Source organism: Epargyreus clarus, unplaced genomic scaffold (assembly GCF_041222505.1).
Source record: "Epargyreus clarus isolate Ecla_fem2 unplaced genomic scaffold, WU_Ecla_fem_2.2 ptg000003l, whole genome shotgun sequence".
Taxonomy (NCBI): Eukaryota; Metazoa; Arthropoda; class Insecta; order Lepidoptera; family Hesperiidae; genus Epargyreus; species Epargyreus clarus.
In genome coordinates this window covers 11,155,501-11,174,270 of record NW_027332211.1, presented here as the reverse complement: position 1 = coordinate 11,174,270, position 18,770 = coordinate 11,155,501, and the positions used below count along the sequence as shown (strand labels likewise).

General features: G+C 34.1%; 1 protein-coding gene and 1 long non-coding RNA gene across 2 annotated transcripts in view; both read right to left on the bottom strand.

Annotated features, from left to right (window-relative positions):
* The window catches only part of dcma (decima), a 133,220-nt gene that overhangs the window by 91,867 nt on the left and 22,583 nt on the right, over positions 1 to 18,770 (bottom strand). Inside the window, exon 2 of the mRNA XM_073088612.1 lies at positions 4,095 to 4,791. Coding sequence (XP_072944713.1) covers positions 4,095 to 4,214 — 120 coding nt within the window. The 5' untranslated portion in view covers positions 4,215 to 4,791. The remainder of the gene's footprint in view (positions 1 to 4,094; positions 4,792 to 18,770) is intronic.
* LOC140748995 (uncharacterized) lies at positions 9,029 to 9,826 on the bottom strand. The gene is made up of 2 exons (XR_012103014.1): positions 9,767 to 9,826; positions 9,029 to 9,361 (listed from the first exon to the last, which is right to left on the bottom strand). It is a non-coding gene; the product is annotated as an uncharacterized LOC140748995 (long non-coding RNA).

Here is an 18,770-nt window from a genome sequence, read left to right as displayed (position 1 = left end):
GCGCCCTTAAATGTAGTAAACAACTTACACCATAATTTACACCTTTATATACGTAACAAGCACTCAATTTGTTAAATTATTTAGCTCATAAAGTAATGTAACGATGTTATCATCGATAAATCAATTATAACATTAACCGACATTGCGTTCCTACATAATATATAACAAGGTTTGATTGTGGCTGGTTCACATGACCGAGCACACGGATCTCATTATTGAATCTCAAATAGCGTGGAACGCCGATCATGGAAATTCATTAAAAATAGATACATATACGACGGTATTACATTTGTAACGTATCAGCAAGTGCTTACGGTAATAATTGCACAATTAGTGGGTTGTAAGGACAATCCAAAAAAAAAAAAAAAAAAATTAATGTACAATTTACCTAATTATGTAAATACTGTTTTGTGTATGAGATGTGCTTTGAAATATAGGATCAGAAATGAGCATGCTATACACCAGACGGTGAATGCCAACTGCCGCCGATGGGCATCTGCAGTTAACCCTAGATAAGATACGACATAAGAGTCTTACTTGAAATCGGCCATAGATGCGTTGGTATCCCTGAGGACTAAGTTGGAACGTCTCGGATAAGTATACCTTCCTTCATTCCTTTATACATTTCAAACACGAAGACAGCACTTGACAATGCAGTGATCAAGGATTCACTGGTTGGGTTAATCTAATTATTAGCATGACGTGGTTAAATTCGGAAAACATTTAACTGTGCTATTTTCAATCTATATATTGTTATGGTGACATTTAAAACTTAAGTTTTTACCAAATATATATTTTATATATTCATATCATCATCCAAAATGAATCTCATTAATGAATGTGAATCAATAAAATGGGATATCCCGATAGTCATTAAAATTGCACGAAATGATTACACGGAGCCCTTAGTCTAATTGACTTGCAACCACGAATTCAATTGACTTTATCTGTTTCGTAAAATCGGTAAATATATCGTTATTACAATTCATATTTTACGCAATGTCAATGAACACTTCTAGGGTTCCGTATCAAAAAAGGGATAGAATCGTAATAATATTAATATTCCCTACGGGACTTTATAAATAAGCCTCCGTTCTTTCTTTTGAACCGTTATAGATAGATACTCAATTTTTTCACAGTGTATATTTCGGCGTACAAAACACAGATATTTGGCGGCGCTTTTCGTTATATCTATTGAACCGTGAAATATTCTTTAAATTTTCAAACTGCATGCTCTTTTATAGTTGTTGTGATAAAAAATACTAGAAATAAAAAAAAAAAAACTGATGACACGGGGCCCGCCGTGTGCCAATTCGAATCACACTTGTCTAATGATTAAATGAACAAATATATACCGCGTTAGTATTTTTTGCGCTTCATCCCTCTAAAGAGTAGCTTTCATTTAATTGAATTTTCGTTTTATCATCTGTTGTTGGACATCTCCAATTTATCACGTGACCCGCCAATAATCCTAATCCATTAGAAACGGGAAAACGAGGTTGTTTCACGTTTGTAAGCTATAACAGTAGCCTTGTATTAATTTACTTAACGAATGGACCAGTTTGCCAACCTGCCAATTTACAATGAGACCTTTGTGGAATTAAGTACCTTACATGTGAGCTTTCAAGAGGTAATATATTATTTAAATCAAACTAGGTATTAAATTATAGAATACTGAAATTATTATCTGGAAAAGGTGGTTGAAAACTTGTATGATTCGACAAGACGTATTTCTAGGGTGAATCAGATCTTGTGTTTTGGTGGAAGGATATGGACGCCATTGTATATGAAGCGTCCGCATAAGTAGCTCTCTATTATTGGCTTTAGGGAGAATCCTTGTTTTTTATGGAGTTGTTACCAGTTGTCAATTTACAACAAGACTGCAAGCTTTCTTACTATTTTAAATTTATAAAAAATACTTGTAAAAGCTATCTTCAATAATGTCGAGTGCTGAATCTTTCTGAAATCGATGTTGCGTAAAAGGAGTGAAGAAAGTTTCACAGTTCAGTGTTTCATATAGGTTTTGTACTTGAGTACTATCTTTCCTATAGACGTTCTTATCCTCTTGTAAAGGTCAACGGTTATACACATAATGCTATAACGTAGGAATGCTGTAGAATCCTAACTAATATCTATACTAATATTATAAAGAGGAAAACTTTGTTTGTTTGTTTGTTTGTAATGAATAGGCTCAAAAAATACTGGACCGATTTTAAAAATTCTTTCACCATTCGAAAGCTACATTATCCACAAGTAACATAGGCTATATTTTATATGAAATATATTTGATAAATAGATTTCGAGGCGGTACAAAGTTTGCCGGGTCAGCTAGTTATAAATATGTATGTGAGTTTGATTATTTGATACACGTTCACGCCTTAACTACATAACCGATTGTCATTAAATTTTTCTGCATATGTTGTCAGGGATTTAAAAAAGTACACAGGGAACTTTTTATCCCGAAAAATGTACCATGCCCGAGGGACTTATCCCTTCGATTGTGAGTAAAGCCGCGGGTTAAAGTTATTTAGTTTATAAAACGCGCAACACTGCGAACATTCGTATCGAGAATCCTAAATCTCATGATCAATTCTCATCTGCGGTAATCGATTTATTACGCAAATAGTGTACAGCTGTTACTGGTCGGGTTCCCGAGGGTCTCGTAATAATTTTAATCTATCGATTATACAAACGGACTACACAAATAACGATAGTAATCTCAAGCTCTTTGGGCGCTGTTATCTCCTAAGGGACTGTTTTGAACAAGATAGGAACTGTTTGCACAATATGTTAATAGTTATAGTGAATGAATTGAACTATGTGATGATTGGTGCCATAGTTGCATTTTCATATCAGAAATATCGTATATTTAAGCATTACAGATGTTATGTGGGTGTTATTGTATCTGCAACCAATTTCAAGTAAAAAAGGAGTCTGATTAACATATCCTAATACTATGAGATACGATGACTTGTATGGGTAATTTTGTTTTTTTTTTCACGTGACAACGTCTTATAATTCGATGGAGCCGGCTGCACGCTTCAAAAAACATGACTCATGCGGCGTTACCTCGCTCTGAGGCGTTCCATTTATGGCATGAAGTGCAAGCGAGAAAGAGGCACAAACGGCCTCCGCGTTCGGCAGCGTTCGAAATTTGTCTCTCTCCTACTTGCAACCATTCCATCAGTATTTTCTTATGACGTTGTCACGTTCAACTATCGTCAGTATACCGACTTTACAGACAACCGATTTTTTTTCTAAGTAAGTACACAAGAAAGTAAGTCCACTTTAATCATATCTGTAATAATATAGAAGAGAGTAACCAGGCGTACGTATTAAAAGCTATGCATTTACGACGAGAATGTTGAATTGATGGTATCGTAACAACCCAACAAAGTTTTGCCGCTTTGAACATCGTTAAAGTAAAGTGTTAATTTAACAACGCAACATAATCTGATATCGCACACACACGTATCCTATCATTGTTTTAGTTTAATGGACTTGACGCGGCCATAAACTTTAAGCCATATTAAACGTTTCCATTTCAATTGTCGAATAACATTTTATTGCACGTTTTTATTTTCTAATCTCGAAGATATATATATATTTTTTAAATTGAGACACATATTTGCTATAATGTAATGGTGGTATATGAAGAATAATAATATCCTTGTGTTACCTTTGCAGAGTCGTAATGAAGTATACCGAAGCATAACAACAGAGAAGCATGCGGATTACAATCGAGTTGCAAACACAGACGCAAACGAGCGAGCGCGCGCACATACACACACACACACACAAGTTACACTCATACACACACACACACGCTAATATGAGTTGGACACGATTTTAATTTAATAGTTATAATTCTTAAAACATGTGTATATTTAATTAAAATTGTTTGTCCTGGTGATGAGCGGGGCACCCAGTAACACGGGCTACCAATCCAGTGCAGGGGCCCTTGCGCCTTGTTTTTACAATTGTACTTTAATTAGTAAAATATTTTTAATTATTTTATTTGATTGGATGGCTCAGGCAGCATTTGGGCATTTACTACCATACTTAATATATTTACTACTAATACATTTGTTTACCTTGTTAGGGTCCTGGTGGTTGCTGGTGACATACACAGACGCCCGACGACCAAGAAGCGTGCGGCTCACAATCGAGCTGCTTCGCCGCCCCGACATGCGATCCTGTGGCACCGGCAGCATTGTGGCGCTTGTGCACTTCCACTGCTACACTTTAACACACTTTTTGCACTTCGGAACACTTGCCACAGATGTTGGTTATTACGTGATTTTATTTAGGTGACATTGTGTTTCTTGAACGACACTACTCGTAATAACTTGTGATTTCTTTTATTGAACTTTATTGCCACTGTTTACGTTTTTAGTATTATTTACGTATTTAGTATTTAGAAATATGTAGAACTATTTTTACGTTCGGTTACCAACGTTTTCGTAACTACAATAGTCACGTTTAAGTCACTGACTTGTTAATTTCAGGTATTTATTTTATTTTACTTTTGTCCAGACAATTCACTTTAATATTTACTTAGCTCAAATATACTTTTATTGTAAAATAACTATTTCATATTAGCTTTTCGGACGCTAAGCAACGAAACACTTTATTATTATTCTAATTTAATTATTCCTACTTTGTTTCTACAGGCACATTAATTTTTAATTTGGTGTTCTAAAGTAAGCACCTAGGGGCTAAGTTAGCGGACTTAGTTACTTAGTTGTTTTAGTTTACGGGTACACAGCGCTGTTCGACACGATGTTTCATCTGAAACAAAAACAAATAATATTTTTATCAGTAAAATGTAGGGAAGATGACAGTATGATGAGGGTTTCCCTTCGAAACATCTTTTCGTTGCGTACGTAAACATTCAATTTGATATGGGTATTTTCATACATATTGTACCTAAGATACTTTGCTTGAAATATGTGTAAATAACGGCACAATTCGACTTTATATGGACAAATTGATAATCTTGATATCCTATTACTGTCTGTTGGCTACAGGCTAGAGAAGTACGAAACTAGAATAGTAACCGGATATTTTGGTTACATCGTACGTTCGACTCTGGTTCAAAATTATCATTTACTACCTATTCCAAGAGTATGAATCGAAAATGAGTTGCAATAAGCACTTAAATTTATGTGCCAGTTCAAATCATAACTATCGGTCATTAAACGTAAAAATAATTAGGAACTCATTTCATAAGTAACTTCTTAATTAAATTACAATGCAGCTAAAATTTGCAAAATACATTAAAACTTTGTATGTCATTTAAAATTTAGTTGTAGAAATTTGGAAGCCAGTAATCCGGTTTAGAACGTCAACAAAGCGACCACTGCGACAATTTCATATGTTGTATTTAAAAGACCCGTGAAAAGCTGGAAAATGCTTTCTATTACACCAACATTTGTTTCAATATATAGATTTAAATAAACATATTAAATACCGGATATTAATAAAAAGGAGTATATATTGTTACCTATACAATAACGAAACAATATTAATTGGAATAATTTTAAATTATTTATAATATGAAAATATATGTTTTTTTTGTTTGGATGAATAAGAAATTACTCAATCACACAAAAAGAGCTAAACAGATATGAATAAGTTCCACAAATATTATATGTTCTAGATAAACGCATGAAATTATCTTGGTAAGAAATTGCGATACGATGGGTAAACTTGTTATTCCATTTTTTTCTTAAAATTTAATTTAGAAGTCCACACAGACGATTTCTCTGGTATTCGGTAATTGTATATAGACACGTTCAGTCTGGATATATTCCAAAAGAGACATTGCATTTTCGTATAACTTCACCCTACTAATGGCTAAAGCGACAGAATTTTCTCGATCGTCGTTCAACTTTTCACGCTTGGAACAACATTTCAATCGCCAACTCCACTAATGGTAGGGCAAGTCCTTTATAAAATAAAATAAGACCAGCTCAGCAAACGGATGAGAGCAACGTTATTCGTCTAGGATTTGTGAGTTCCGCAAATGGGCTTGAAAGCTCTCGCACAGCTCATTTGGAGAGGGACTAAATGCATGTACTCAGGAATACTCGCTCGCTTTACTCATTTCATTTCCTTTGGGTTACAAAAAGGATTGAATAACTCACACGCCAAATGAGTTTCGTCTCTTATTTATTTCTTGTCCCAAACATCTGTATTTTCCTAAAACATAGCTTACATTTAATTTCTTAGACAGCAAGCACGAAATAAAAAGGTAATGCTAGTTTTAGAACGGAATTATATTATGTATTTACTAGTAAGACGTACAGATTTCATTTAAATTTAATACGAACTTTACTTCAACACTATATTTTTCATGTATTTGATGTAAGGCTTTGTATAAAATGGCACAAGTAAATAACTAGCTGTGCATTTTTATTTTAGTCACAATAATGGTAATTTGTGCAATAATGGTAAATATTGCCGTTGATAATATGACATACAATTTCATTAGTAAATGCATTTTAGATCACCAAGTGAGGCATCGTCTGTTGGAGTGTTATACATCAAAACAAAGTTAGAGTGAAAATATCTTTATCATTTATCAAATAAGGAAATACAAAATCAAAAGTGAGGTAGATCATAGCTGTAGTAAGCGGCAATATGCCGTGCCTGACGGTGAAATCGAATCAGGCAATATCTGAGCACAACTGAGTCTGAGTCTTTCTACAAAATGTACGTTGTTCAATATTTCGATACTACGTCACGATCAAATACGGTCGGTATAACAGGAGCGCAATATCGGCTGATTGAATAAAAATCTGGAACTAACATTGTAACTGTATTAAAGTTGTGACTTGTTCGAGAACTGACTTTGAAAACAATTTAGCTTAGTGTAAGTTTTTTGTGATTTTTTGTTTTGTAAGAAAAATAATATTATAACTTTATCGGTACGTTCAGTCTATTTGTTCTACGTTAAACGGTTGTATCTCTTAGACCAAACCTTAAGGCTTTGAGTTTATTTTTTTTACAAAATATTGAAGATACTTTAGCGGTTATTGGCACAAAAAATAACCATCACGATGTTTTGTTTTTCATTTGTAATATGTAATATAATATACAAACAAAGATCAAACTTGGTGTTATTGTATGAATAAAAAAAATATAATTTAAAACGAGAGATACTAACAATCGATCAAGTGCCTACAATCTCGCAATGTAAGGCATTTATTTTTATAAATCCCGAGTGAATTAAAACTGTATAACTTATATACAAATATATAGAACTAAAAAGGGAGACCTCGAAGTGCTTGCAGTGTCAATACTCAGGAGCACACCTCGTTAGCCGCACGTCGGTCTAGAGCGGTTGAATTAAACACGTTGAGGAACGTGACGACTCTTATATATTATCTTGAGTACAAACGCTTTGAAAGGGGTAAGGTGTTTAGTGCATACGATAAAGTTTTATAATTAAGAATTTGCGTTTCCTGAAAAATGTAAGTAATATTGAAATATGTACTGAGGTCGAGAGACTAACCTATACATTTTTTTTAAAAAACTACAATAAATAAGACCGTGCTCTATTACCCATTAACTACGCGTTTAAAAACATGGTTTGTAAAAAAAGGGTATGAAAATTGATTATTTTATGTAGTTCCTTTCGCTGCTTCTTTTTCGTTGACGCGACACTTGTAAAATAATAATCCGTAAAAGACCCAGAAAGTAGAATATTTTTAATACAATTGTTTTAATTTGTATTATTGACGCATAATTTTAATTTTTTCAGTAACAGTTGTATGCAGGAGCACATCTCGTCAGCCGGACCTTTACGTAGAATAGTTGAATTAAACACGTTCGGGAACATGACGACAGCTTTATATTCGACAGCTACAAACACTTTGAAAGGGTTGAAGTATTTAGTACACAAGTTGACATTTTTAGTTTAGAGTTTGGTTTTCCTGACAAAATTAAGTAATACGAGTACTTATTTATGGTATGAGATCGAAAGACTAACCTATAGAGACTTTTTTGAAAATTGCAATTAAGGATACCTTTTTCTATTATCTATTAGCTGTAGCACTACTTGCGCGTTTGATTAAAGTTTTTAATTTGAAAATAAGCATGGATTATCATGCTATATATGCTACTTCTCTATGAACGCAATACTTGGCAAAGCATTGGCAGGTCAAAAATAATTCTATAAGAAAATTGAATACGTTCATAAAGGGTTTTAATTTGATTTGATTTGACGTGTAGTTTTAATTCCAGTAACAGTAGTCAGTAGGAGCGCACCTAGTTAGCATGTCGGCCTAGAGCAGTTGAATTAAACACGTTTGGGAACGTGACGACAGCTTTATATTCGACAGCTACAAACGCTTTGAAAGGGTTAAGCGCTTAAGTTCACAATATGTGGTTTTTTAAATAGATTTATTGGTCGGGTTTCCAAGTAACAATGTAATTTTCAATTTAGATTTCTTAGGAAAAAGTAAAATTAATAGAACTTAGTTCTATTTTCTTATTTATAAAGCACTGATCTAAATTTAGATATACAAGAAATAAACATGATATGGTGGTATGCAAAAATACATGATATGGTGTTATTTTTGCTGCTTATTCTCCAAGGACGCAATACTCTGCAAAGCTGTTGCGCTAAAGATAATTTTGTGAAAAAAAATCACAAAAAATATTTTGATTTCATTTCTATTAACCACAGACCTATATCTAAATAGATGCACATGTACCTTCATTTGTATGAAAACCAAGCGTGCCACTTTTATCCGATCGACTGACACTTGTCAAGAAAGATTTAGAGATGTGCATTGTTAATTCTCCGTCAGAGAGAAAATCGTTTCAAAAGTCGATTCGGTTCTGCTATAAAAATCGATTTTGAAATCGAAAAATCGAAGATAGATTTTCGAGAAATCGATCGTCTAGATTTATTTTACTAGTGCTCTACGAATGTTTTGGTAAAAAAGTCGCCGAATCATCATTATCAAAATCTACCGTATCGTCCATAAATTTAGTCAACAAAATAAAACAAGATGTCTACGGAAAAAAGATTTAATACAAAATAAATATTGCTTAAACATTTATTAAATTCTGGTGTTAAAATAGTCTCAGCATGGGGCCAACTGAAGTCCTTCGACTTCAGTAGGCCCCATGTATATGCCGTATTATAAATGGATAATAGACCTAGAAAAACTTATATTGCTTCATTTTTTAACATAAGAACAAATACATAAAATGATAAATAAAAACACTTGCTACATTAAGGTAGCTTACACTGTTTTATATACATAGTTCTCATAGAAAGTTGTAAACATATCGTTATTTGATTATGGCGATGGTGCGTAGGCGCACTCGCAATCGCAATGGAAACCTGTAAATTTAATGGTAAATATTAAAAAAAACAACAAAAAACATTAACATGATTAGAATAAAAAAAATATGTTACAAAATATTTATTAAGACAACATTATTATTCATCCCTTTCGAAAATCGATTGAATAATCGAGAACAAGAAACTGGCATGTACAACCCCAGGTACTCATTTTGAAATAACCAATGACAATCATCTTTAAGCAACAAGATGAAATATCGATCGTTTTACTTTTCATTGCGTGTTTTAATACAGAAGCTTTACAACTTTGTAACCAAAATTTGCAATGGATTAAAAATTTGATAAAACACACTCAGTAAATAATTGTCATTGTGAAACCACAACAAATTTTAAATAATTAATTATAAAATAAATAATACATATTCTAAGAAAAACGTTACTTACGTATGAAAGGAAATATTTTCTTTATCGCGGCTACTTTTACTTGTAGAATTTACACAATTTATTATGGCGCAATTCGGCATGTTTATTGCTGTCAATTGACATCCGATGACAACAAATGTTACTTTCGGACTAAATGACATTTCATCGAAGTGAGTTGAATCCACCTCCCTTAACCCGAGTTTTTACCACGCTAATACGTACACATGCGGGATCTATTTAGACATAGGTCTGTGCTATTAACCAATTGTAGGTCAAAAAGAGTTCTGTATTTTTCCTAAAAAGTGTTTTGATTTGATTTGACGAGAAGTTTCAATTACAGCAAAAGGAGAATACCTCGTCAGCCGCACCTCACCCGAGAGCAGATAAATTGAACAGGCCCGGCTATGACTTTGCATTCTCTTTGCTACAAACGCTTTGAGAGAGTACTTGTTTTAGTTCTAAAAAAAATAGTAAAATTTGATTTTTGTTTAGATTTTTAACAAAGAGTGCATATTTACTAATTTAATTCTAATCTACCTTGAAGCGTTACCTAGGGAACATAGCAGGCGGTAACCAGAGAGTAGAACCCGGATATTTTGATCGAAAGACCATTGCCACATTTGCCTATCTGTGGCGTGCAGCAGTTCTTGCGTTTAATATTGGCTGATTTACCTATGAGGCGACCATATTAGTACCTAGTAGTGACAATGAATGTATTAAGCTTTAAATAGAACACCTGTTGCATATAGAGTTTGTGGCAAAATCGTCAAGTGTGTAGCAACGTATACCGATGCGTTAGTATAGTGTACAAAAGGTCTCCTTAATCACAGTCCTCCACAGTGACCACTTACCATCAGGTGGACTGCACGTTTACTACCACAATTTAATAAAAAAAATAGCAGGAGCACATCTCGTTAGCCGCACCTCGGTCTAGAGCAGTTGAATTAAACACGTTCAGCTACGTGCCGGCTACAAACGCTTTGAAAGGGTAAAGTGCTTTGGTTCACAACATAACGTGGTTTATTAAACTTTTTGCTCAATTTCCTTAATAACAATGTGTGGTCATTATAGATGGTATATTTTATTTATAATTGGAGTAGAAAATTTCTTAGAAGGGAAAGAATTAGGAACACTCCTTGGTTGACATGTCTCAGGCTAGAGTACATAGTTTAATTACTTCTTTATACTTATAAACACACCACTTAGTGAAGTATTATAAAGTTAAGGAATTAAACCGTTATTTTTTGTTTAAGAACTGCTGTTGTATTACTTTTGATCGTGGTTCCTTAGTCACTCCTCGGCCTCGTATGTACGTGACGACTGTTTTTCCTTTGCTTCAGAGGTTTTGAAAGAGAACTTTGGTAATGCAATAAAGGACGAACTAATTAGTTTTATATGAGTAACATATTTTTCATACTTTTTAACAACATGTTAAAGTTTATTTACTTTAATTTAATCTTAATGTTTAAAAAACTTTTAGTACTGTTTATTTTGTTTTCAAAGTACCTAAATAAGATTACTAAGAAATATGGTTTCAGTATATTAATGACAGATGGCGCTATAAGTAGCGGAACGTTGAATGTGGTTGAAGTCTTGAAGTGGATAAAAAGGATGAACGTTTAGTATAAAGTTTTATTCAGCGAGATATAAATAATTTCATATATCATGTAATAAGAATTCACTATGTTTCTATGCAGTTCACTTAATATTCTTTAACTTAAAGTTTAACGTCCCGCTTCAAATAATACAGAAAAAATAACATAATTATTAATATAATATACTAGCTGACCTGGCAAACTTTTTACCGCCTCAAAATGTATTTATCAAATATATTTCATATAAAATATAGCCTATGTTACTCGTGGATAATGTAGCTTTCGAATGGTTAAAGAATTTTTAAAATCGGTCCAGTAGTTTTTGAGCCTATTCATTACAATCAAACAAACAAACAAAGTTGACCTCTTTATAATATAAGTATAGATAATGTACTCCATAAAATAAATAATTTAGTAACCCATTTTTTGTATAAACTAAATTGCAACCTGACTACATTTATATAGGTGACAACACTTCCACTTTTATTCGCTACAAAACGCTTTGAGGGTAGTGTTTCGGTGCGCGGAATAAAAGGGAGTTCTATATATTTGTGCACTATATATCTATACAATTTTTTGAACAGATTCGTCAGTGAACTATTTGACCGGAATATCCCATTTACCCGTGGAAACTAGATTTTAACGATAAGGAACGTAACACACGAGCGACAGTGAAATATTGTACGAGCGACGGTTAATTTCAAAAATCGTCGCTGATGGTTGAGGATTAAATATCAACTGTCATCCGATATTATAACCGATAGTCGCTGTTTGTCGCAGCATCGTCAGTGACCATCGACGCCTATCATTGACTCTCTGCCTGTCGCAAGCGCCCGTAGTTGGTAGCCTGTTGCTAACGACAAGCGGCGTCAGTCAACGACAATCGACGACAGTCAACGACAATCGACGACAGTCAACGACAATCAGTCACGTTTACTGACGACAGGCAGTGGCAGTCGTCTACACAAACTATCGCTCGTGTGGTAACTCCTTAATGGGTAAAGTGTTTCAGGTTGGAGAAGTACTTATTACTTGTGCGTGTTTGTTTAGTCTCTACTCGTCCTTTCTTTAGAGGTTCGTAAGTAAAACAACATTTACTGAATACACACAATTTACGTGACAATTTGATTACAGTGCGTAGTTCGACCGTAGACAAGCAATACGATGTTTGTTTTGCGTCGGATATGTAAACTATTTCGTCTGTCGGCTGTCATAGATCTTCTAAGAAATCTTAATAATATAACAGGATACTAATTACTATTTTTTTTAATAATATAGGTGTAGCAGACGAGCATCCAGTCCATCTGATGGTAAGTGGCTACTGCCGCCCATGGACATCTGTAATCAACCCCAGATAGGATTAGACATTCCTACCTGAGGTCGGCCACAGATGCGCCGCTACCGCTGAGGACTAAGCTGGAACGCCTCGGAAAAGTCTCCCTTACCACATCCTTCAAACCGGAACACAACAGCGCCTAACACTGCTGTTATTAGGTAGAAATAAGTGTGGCGGTGGTGCCGCCGGAGTCGAACCACAAAGGGTTCTACCACCTTCATATTTTGATTCTATCAAATATATATTTATTACGAATGCAATTTCATTTCACATATAGTTGCTCAGGATATGAAATAAGAGTATTGAAACCTACTCTTAATACTAAATTCATTACGGATTTCTTAAGCTGTACCATAAACATAAAACAAATCTTTAACATAAACTGTTCCAACAATATATATACGTTTATATATTAGTCTAAATGTCTTTATGTCTGTCTAAATGTCCATGTGCCAACCGTTTGCATTATTACCTATCATTCACACCTCTCATTAATGAACTTTACATCATTCATGAGGACCCTACGATTACGGACTAATTTTCAGTTTTACGGATAGACGGAATATCTTTTTTAAGTTGCTGTCAAAATAGAGTTTTACAACAATATTATTGTTCATGAACTGCTCAATAGAGGATCATAGCATCATCATATATACCAGCAAATTGCGGAAATTGTGCCACGTTTAACATTTGTTATATACCAAAATTGCCAAATACCCTGAAGCAAGATTATTTGCTCAATTCATTTATTGGTTCGTCCCAGAAACTCATCTGTAATGTTATAAGGATCCCTCCGCTGTGTCTGTTATCTTATTTGTGGGACTCTGTATTGGTTTATTTTCAGGTTCAGTACGATATAACATAGTAGCTCATACGACGAAATACATAACTACGTACACTACTACCTGATCGTGAGTGGCTATACAGTTTGGATGAAAAAAAATCGTAAGAAATTTGAATCATGCGATTCATTGGATTTCGTAATCCATATAACTTGTATGTTTAGAGTCAAGCTGTAGTAAATATTACCTGGCTACTTTAGAAGGATTAGTTTTTTCGGGTCTTTTCTTTTTGAATTTCTTAACTTTTTATTTTCATATCTTAGCTTTTCACACTGAACATATGAGTTGAAAACTTTACGGTTACTACTTCTTTTTAGTTAACTCGGACAGATTTCAGTCATCAACGCTGAATGTTCAGGTACATAACAAGGAACTCTACGTTTTTGTTAAAAAAATGTTATAGCTTCAATTATTTATTAGATGGATTTTTATTCTACTTTTGTTGTACCTATGTTGGTTTTAAAATAAATATACTTTGTTTCTTTAAAATTGTCCAAGGGCTGCCGTAACTGAAGCGAATAAACAATAGAACGTTGAGTCTACAACGAGGCTTAGAGTAGAAGAACTAGGTCCTTATAGCTTATTCTCTACAAGTTCCTAAAATTTAGATATTCCTCCATGGATCAGGAGCCAAGAGATGGGATCAAGCACAGTGATCAAGAGTGCACATAAAACAATTTTAAGATACTAAGGAACCGTGTATTTATTTTATAGATACAACATAGGACATTAATGATTTTAAATTATAAAATACATGTCAGATAGGCTTGCGATAAGTTTTGTGAAGAAAGTGCCATTTTCTCCGAACAATTTGTATAGCCTACGAAAAGATATATCCAAAGTTTTAACGGTAGTTTAATAGAAGATCGAGGGCGGTAAATCTTATTTGGAGTTCAATATAAGATTAAGGGCGTAATGGGGTGGGTCGTGACGGCCGAGTACACGTTCCAGGCAAGGTGTCGGCTAAATGAAGACGGACGCTTATAACTCTAAGGATTGAATGCCGATAAACAAATATTTACTGATCTCTACGCAAGCAGCAGTGGTAATTGGTATTGGTTTAAAATTGAGCGACACCCACTAGAGTTAATGATTGGTCTGGTATTCGAATACCTCACCTCACCTAGTCAGTCTAGCCAGTTATCCGTCAGGAAATAGACTTGACAATTTTGAAAAAACAACAAATGTGTGTCTTAAATGCTCCAATTCTACCAAGTTACACTAGGACAGCGTGGTGAACTATATTTATTTATTAAAATCACCAACGATTATTACATTTACATGTGCCACCTTAACTTAAGAAGTAGGAATACAGTTAACAATAAATGCGTAATCACTTATAGGTGAGTATCAAAAACTCCTTGTAAGCCTACAAAAAAAGATAAAACGTAATAACAACAATATGAATAATAACAAAAGTACAGTTTGTATTTATACTCTAATTAATTAATCTATGAATTGACTAATTTATAAAAGACTAATCTACCGTCTTAAGCATTTTTTTAAATTTAGCTAGAGACACATATATGATAGATATGAGATATATGAGTGGCATTCGTAGCATTAGGGATGATTTTTACTGTATATGCATAGATCCCTAAATATATAGTTCCATAATATGTTATAGATTCTTCTTTCAATTTTTCTGTGTAATAAAATAAACTGGCGGCGCTTTAACGGATGTTTAAGTAGGGGTCGTAAGCGGAAACTTATTCGGGAGTCCTATATAAGATTAAAGACAAAAATAGGAGGTCGTGACCGCTTATTGAGGACAGGAAGGGTACAGGATGCCGGCCAAATTAAGGTGGACAGTTTGCTAATAACTACTTAGAAGCTTGGAACGTGGTCACAAAAGATAATGCCGTATTCTTAGTAATGATATGAGAGATGGTAGTATTATTGTTTGCGTTAACAAGAGGCTCATGTTCCGCCTCATTGAAGCAATGTTTTGCTATACTATGGTTTGGTAGGTTTCATTAGAATAACGTTATACCTGAAAAACAAAATTGTCTGGGTTACTTAGATCTCCAAAATACGAAGCTGAAGTCTAAGCCACTGGTATATTACTGCTATGTTTAGCTGCGGTTTTGTGATTAAGAAGTAAATGAAGAGATTGAAGATGAAACCGAATCCACTATAATATTAGTCATCGAATGAGAACACGGGAATGATTACTCATCACTGTTTTAGTTTTAATATTGAATACCTTAAGCAATTTAAGTTGAAAGTCTAAAAACTTCAATGCAGAGTTCTTATATTATCCTAATCCTATAAACACGTAAACTGTTTTGAAATCGAATTATTTGGTAAAGCCAATTATTTGGTAAAGCCATTTACCAATTCATCTATTTCCTAACCGAGTTCAACTAATTCATGACGTGAATATATTTTAATTAGAAATAAAAACGAATACCCATTGAGACCTTTTAATAGCTCAGTACTGTCATCATAATGAACACTCAGTCGTCACGCAACTTTTTACATAATTTCGATTACATAAGCCGCACAATTTTGTAGGAGTCCAAAAATAGAAGCAATTTAGACAGAAATGGGCAAAATACGTCATCCAGGATAAAAATATCGCCTTCATACAAAAGGCACGTTTATCCACCTTACAAATTAATTTAACAACTTCTTCAAGCGTAAATCATTATAACTGAGTTTTCTTCATTGTTACAGGTTGTTTTGATATCGGTAATAGGTTGTGTTACGTAACTGATGGTATTTAGTTCATACTCGGATCAGTTCAGCTGTGCTTCTAGTTTTAGTTTATAGAGATAACCATTTTATGTACCTACTGTTTTGACAATTAAAATTGTCACTGTCATCTATTTTTGTGCTTGAAAAATATTAAAAAAAAAATTGTTTTTAGAGCATTTACGAATTATATTTCTCCGCACTTTTTCTTCGATTTCGTATTTTTGCACCTCTTAACTGCACATGTCGGCATTGTTCCGCGTAAATTACCATGACAGTCGGAGACGTAATGGGAAAACAGTAGGACATTTTACATTAAGTTGCTGACACATAGTCAGCCATTTAATGGCTTCCTTCTATTACAAGGCGGTGAGATATCCATACTTATCTATGGTATTTCTTTCAGAATTCACATGTTTATATTTTAACGCTCATTAGCTGTTTAAAAGTTTGACTCAAAGTAGCATTTCTACTTCCCTATTGCTGTTTAGATTGTCGGACTTAGTGCTCGAACACAAAACTGCGATGCGACGTCGCATCGTAAAAATCTGCGAGCACCCTCGACGCATCGCAAGAACTTGCGAATTAATTCGCATCGCACATTCCTGCGATGTTTCGTCACACTTGTTGACGCCATTTTTAATTCGTTTTGAGACAGCGTGTGGGGAAGACGTACAGACCTGAATTTGTTGAGTGGGAAGACATATACTTTAATGTAAAAAAATGACAAAGTACGTCGTTGACTTTTTTATATTACTTTTTGAGGAGCGCCCTGTTCTTTGGGAAACTAAATATAAATTAAATTATGTATTATAAATGGATGAACCCAAAATTTTCTTTGTTACTCTTTCCTGTATCTCTTAAGCAATAACAAAAGTGCACACTTCTTTTTACGATCCATGTCACGGCCTAATTTTCAAAATACGTTCCGTACGGTTGACGGTTGTTGAAAGAATGGTCACCCTGGGTGACGCTATGCCGCACGATATCGCATCGCAGCAATTCGTGTCGCAATTTTCTGCGTTGCGAATTCGCATCGCAGTTTTGTGTACGAGCCCTTAGTTAAAAAGTAATTTGGTCTTGTGGTGCTACGGGACGATATGTTCGCTAAGCGACAAAGCCAATTTTATTACAATCTTTATTGAACCAAGTTATATACGAGTACATCCGCAAAACAATAGATAAAAGCAAAAAAAACTTGCTGAGATAAAAAATGGCAACGATTTATAAAAGAGAACTTCAAGTTACATTATAGTTTAGAAAGTAAAGGTAACTTCTCACGTTTTTAAGTTTTTTTGTTCCAAATTCCAATTTAAACAAGATAACTTGAACAGACGGGTTTTTATAAAGTACTTTTAATAATTAATTAAGAAACTACGCTTGTTAATATTAGTAAAAAATTGTTACGCAGTGTTTTTTCATGAAATTAATTGAAGAATATTTTCAAATAGAAGATACTCACATAAAGGCTTTTCAACTTAAAACAAAAACATAATCGAAGTTTATTTAATAAGATTGAAGTAGTAAGCGAACTTGCAGTCCACTATGGTATGTGATCACTGTCGCCCATGGACATTTGTAATCAACTCCACATAGAATAGATTCTACCTGAAATCGAACACAGATCCATAGCCACTTTTGAGGAATAAGATGGACGTTAGTCGGCATTGAGTCATTTTCTACCAAAACGCAGATTAATTTGCGCTAACCAAGCATGTTCTATATATTTTCAGGATAGCTTGACAGCAGTTTTGATATACACAAACATTTTATCATCGTCTTTTCCTTATTTATTAACCTGTCCTGCTTCTTCGACTCATTCGTGGAAAGCGAGCTGTAATTCCATTTATTCGCCGCAAACTCCACAACTGGCTCCATTCGTTAATCATCGGAACTCCTTTTATCGTTCCACAAGAACCAATTTTCTAAGGTCCGAATAACTCGATTACAAGCGCAAATTCGATAATCGACGATTCATCTGCGACAGTTGCCTGTTAGCCGTAGATTTGGTTGTAATTTATGTTGAGCATTGTTATTTTTGCTGTGAAATGAAATGTAATATATGTATTTATTTTGACTGCAGAAACACTTATAAATTGTCAGTTACAATTTATTTATTTATAATACTACCAGATCGAATCAAAACCTCAGCAGGGATGATCCGGTGAGAAACTCGGCGGATATGTTTTTATTTCCATTATTATTATGTTTTAATACTTTTTCCTTTTTTTAATGCCATACAATCAATAATAAGCGAGCTCCAGTATCTCGCCTTACGTGTACCTACCTATAGAAACATCCTTATTCTTAGACTTGCGTGTCTAGTAGGAGAGCAATAATGGGTTGTGATGATAGTAAGCGGACATGCAATCATTTGTACGTGATGTTTAGCGGTCGTTGGCACTTTTCGTTTAGCTAGTAGACCAGAAGTCAACTGATAATCCTGAATGACAAATTGAAAGTCCCGTATTATAATTATTTGCAAGGATGGACTAATGCTTACTTTAACCTAACACTTTTCGGTATAAACATAAGGCAAAAATTCGTGTATTTAG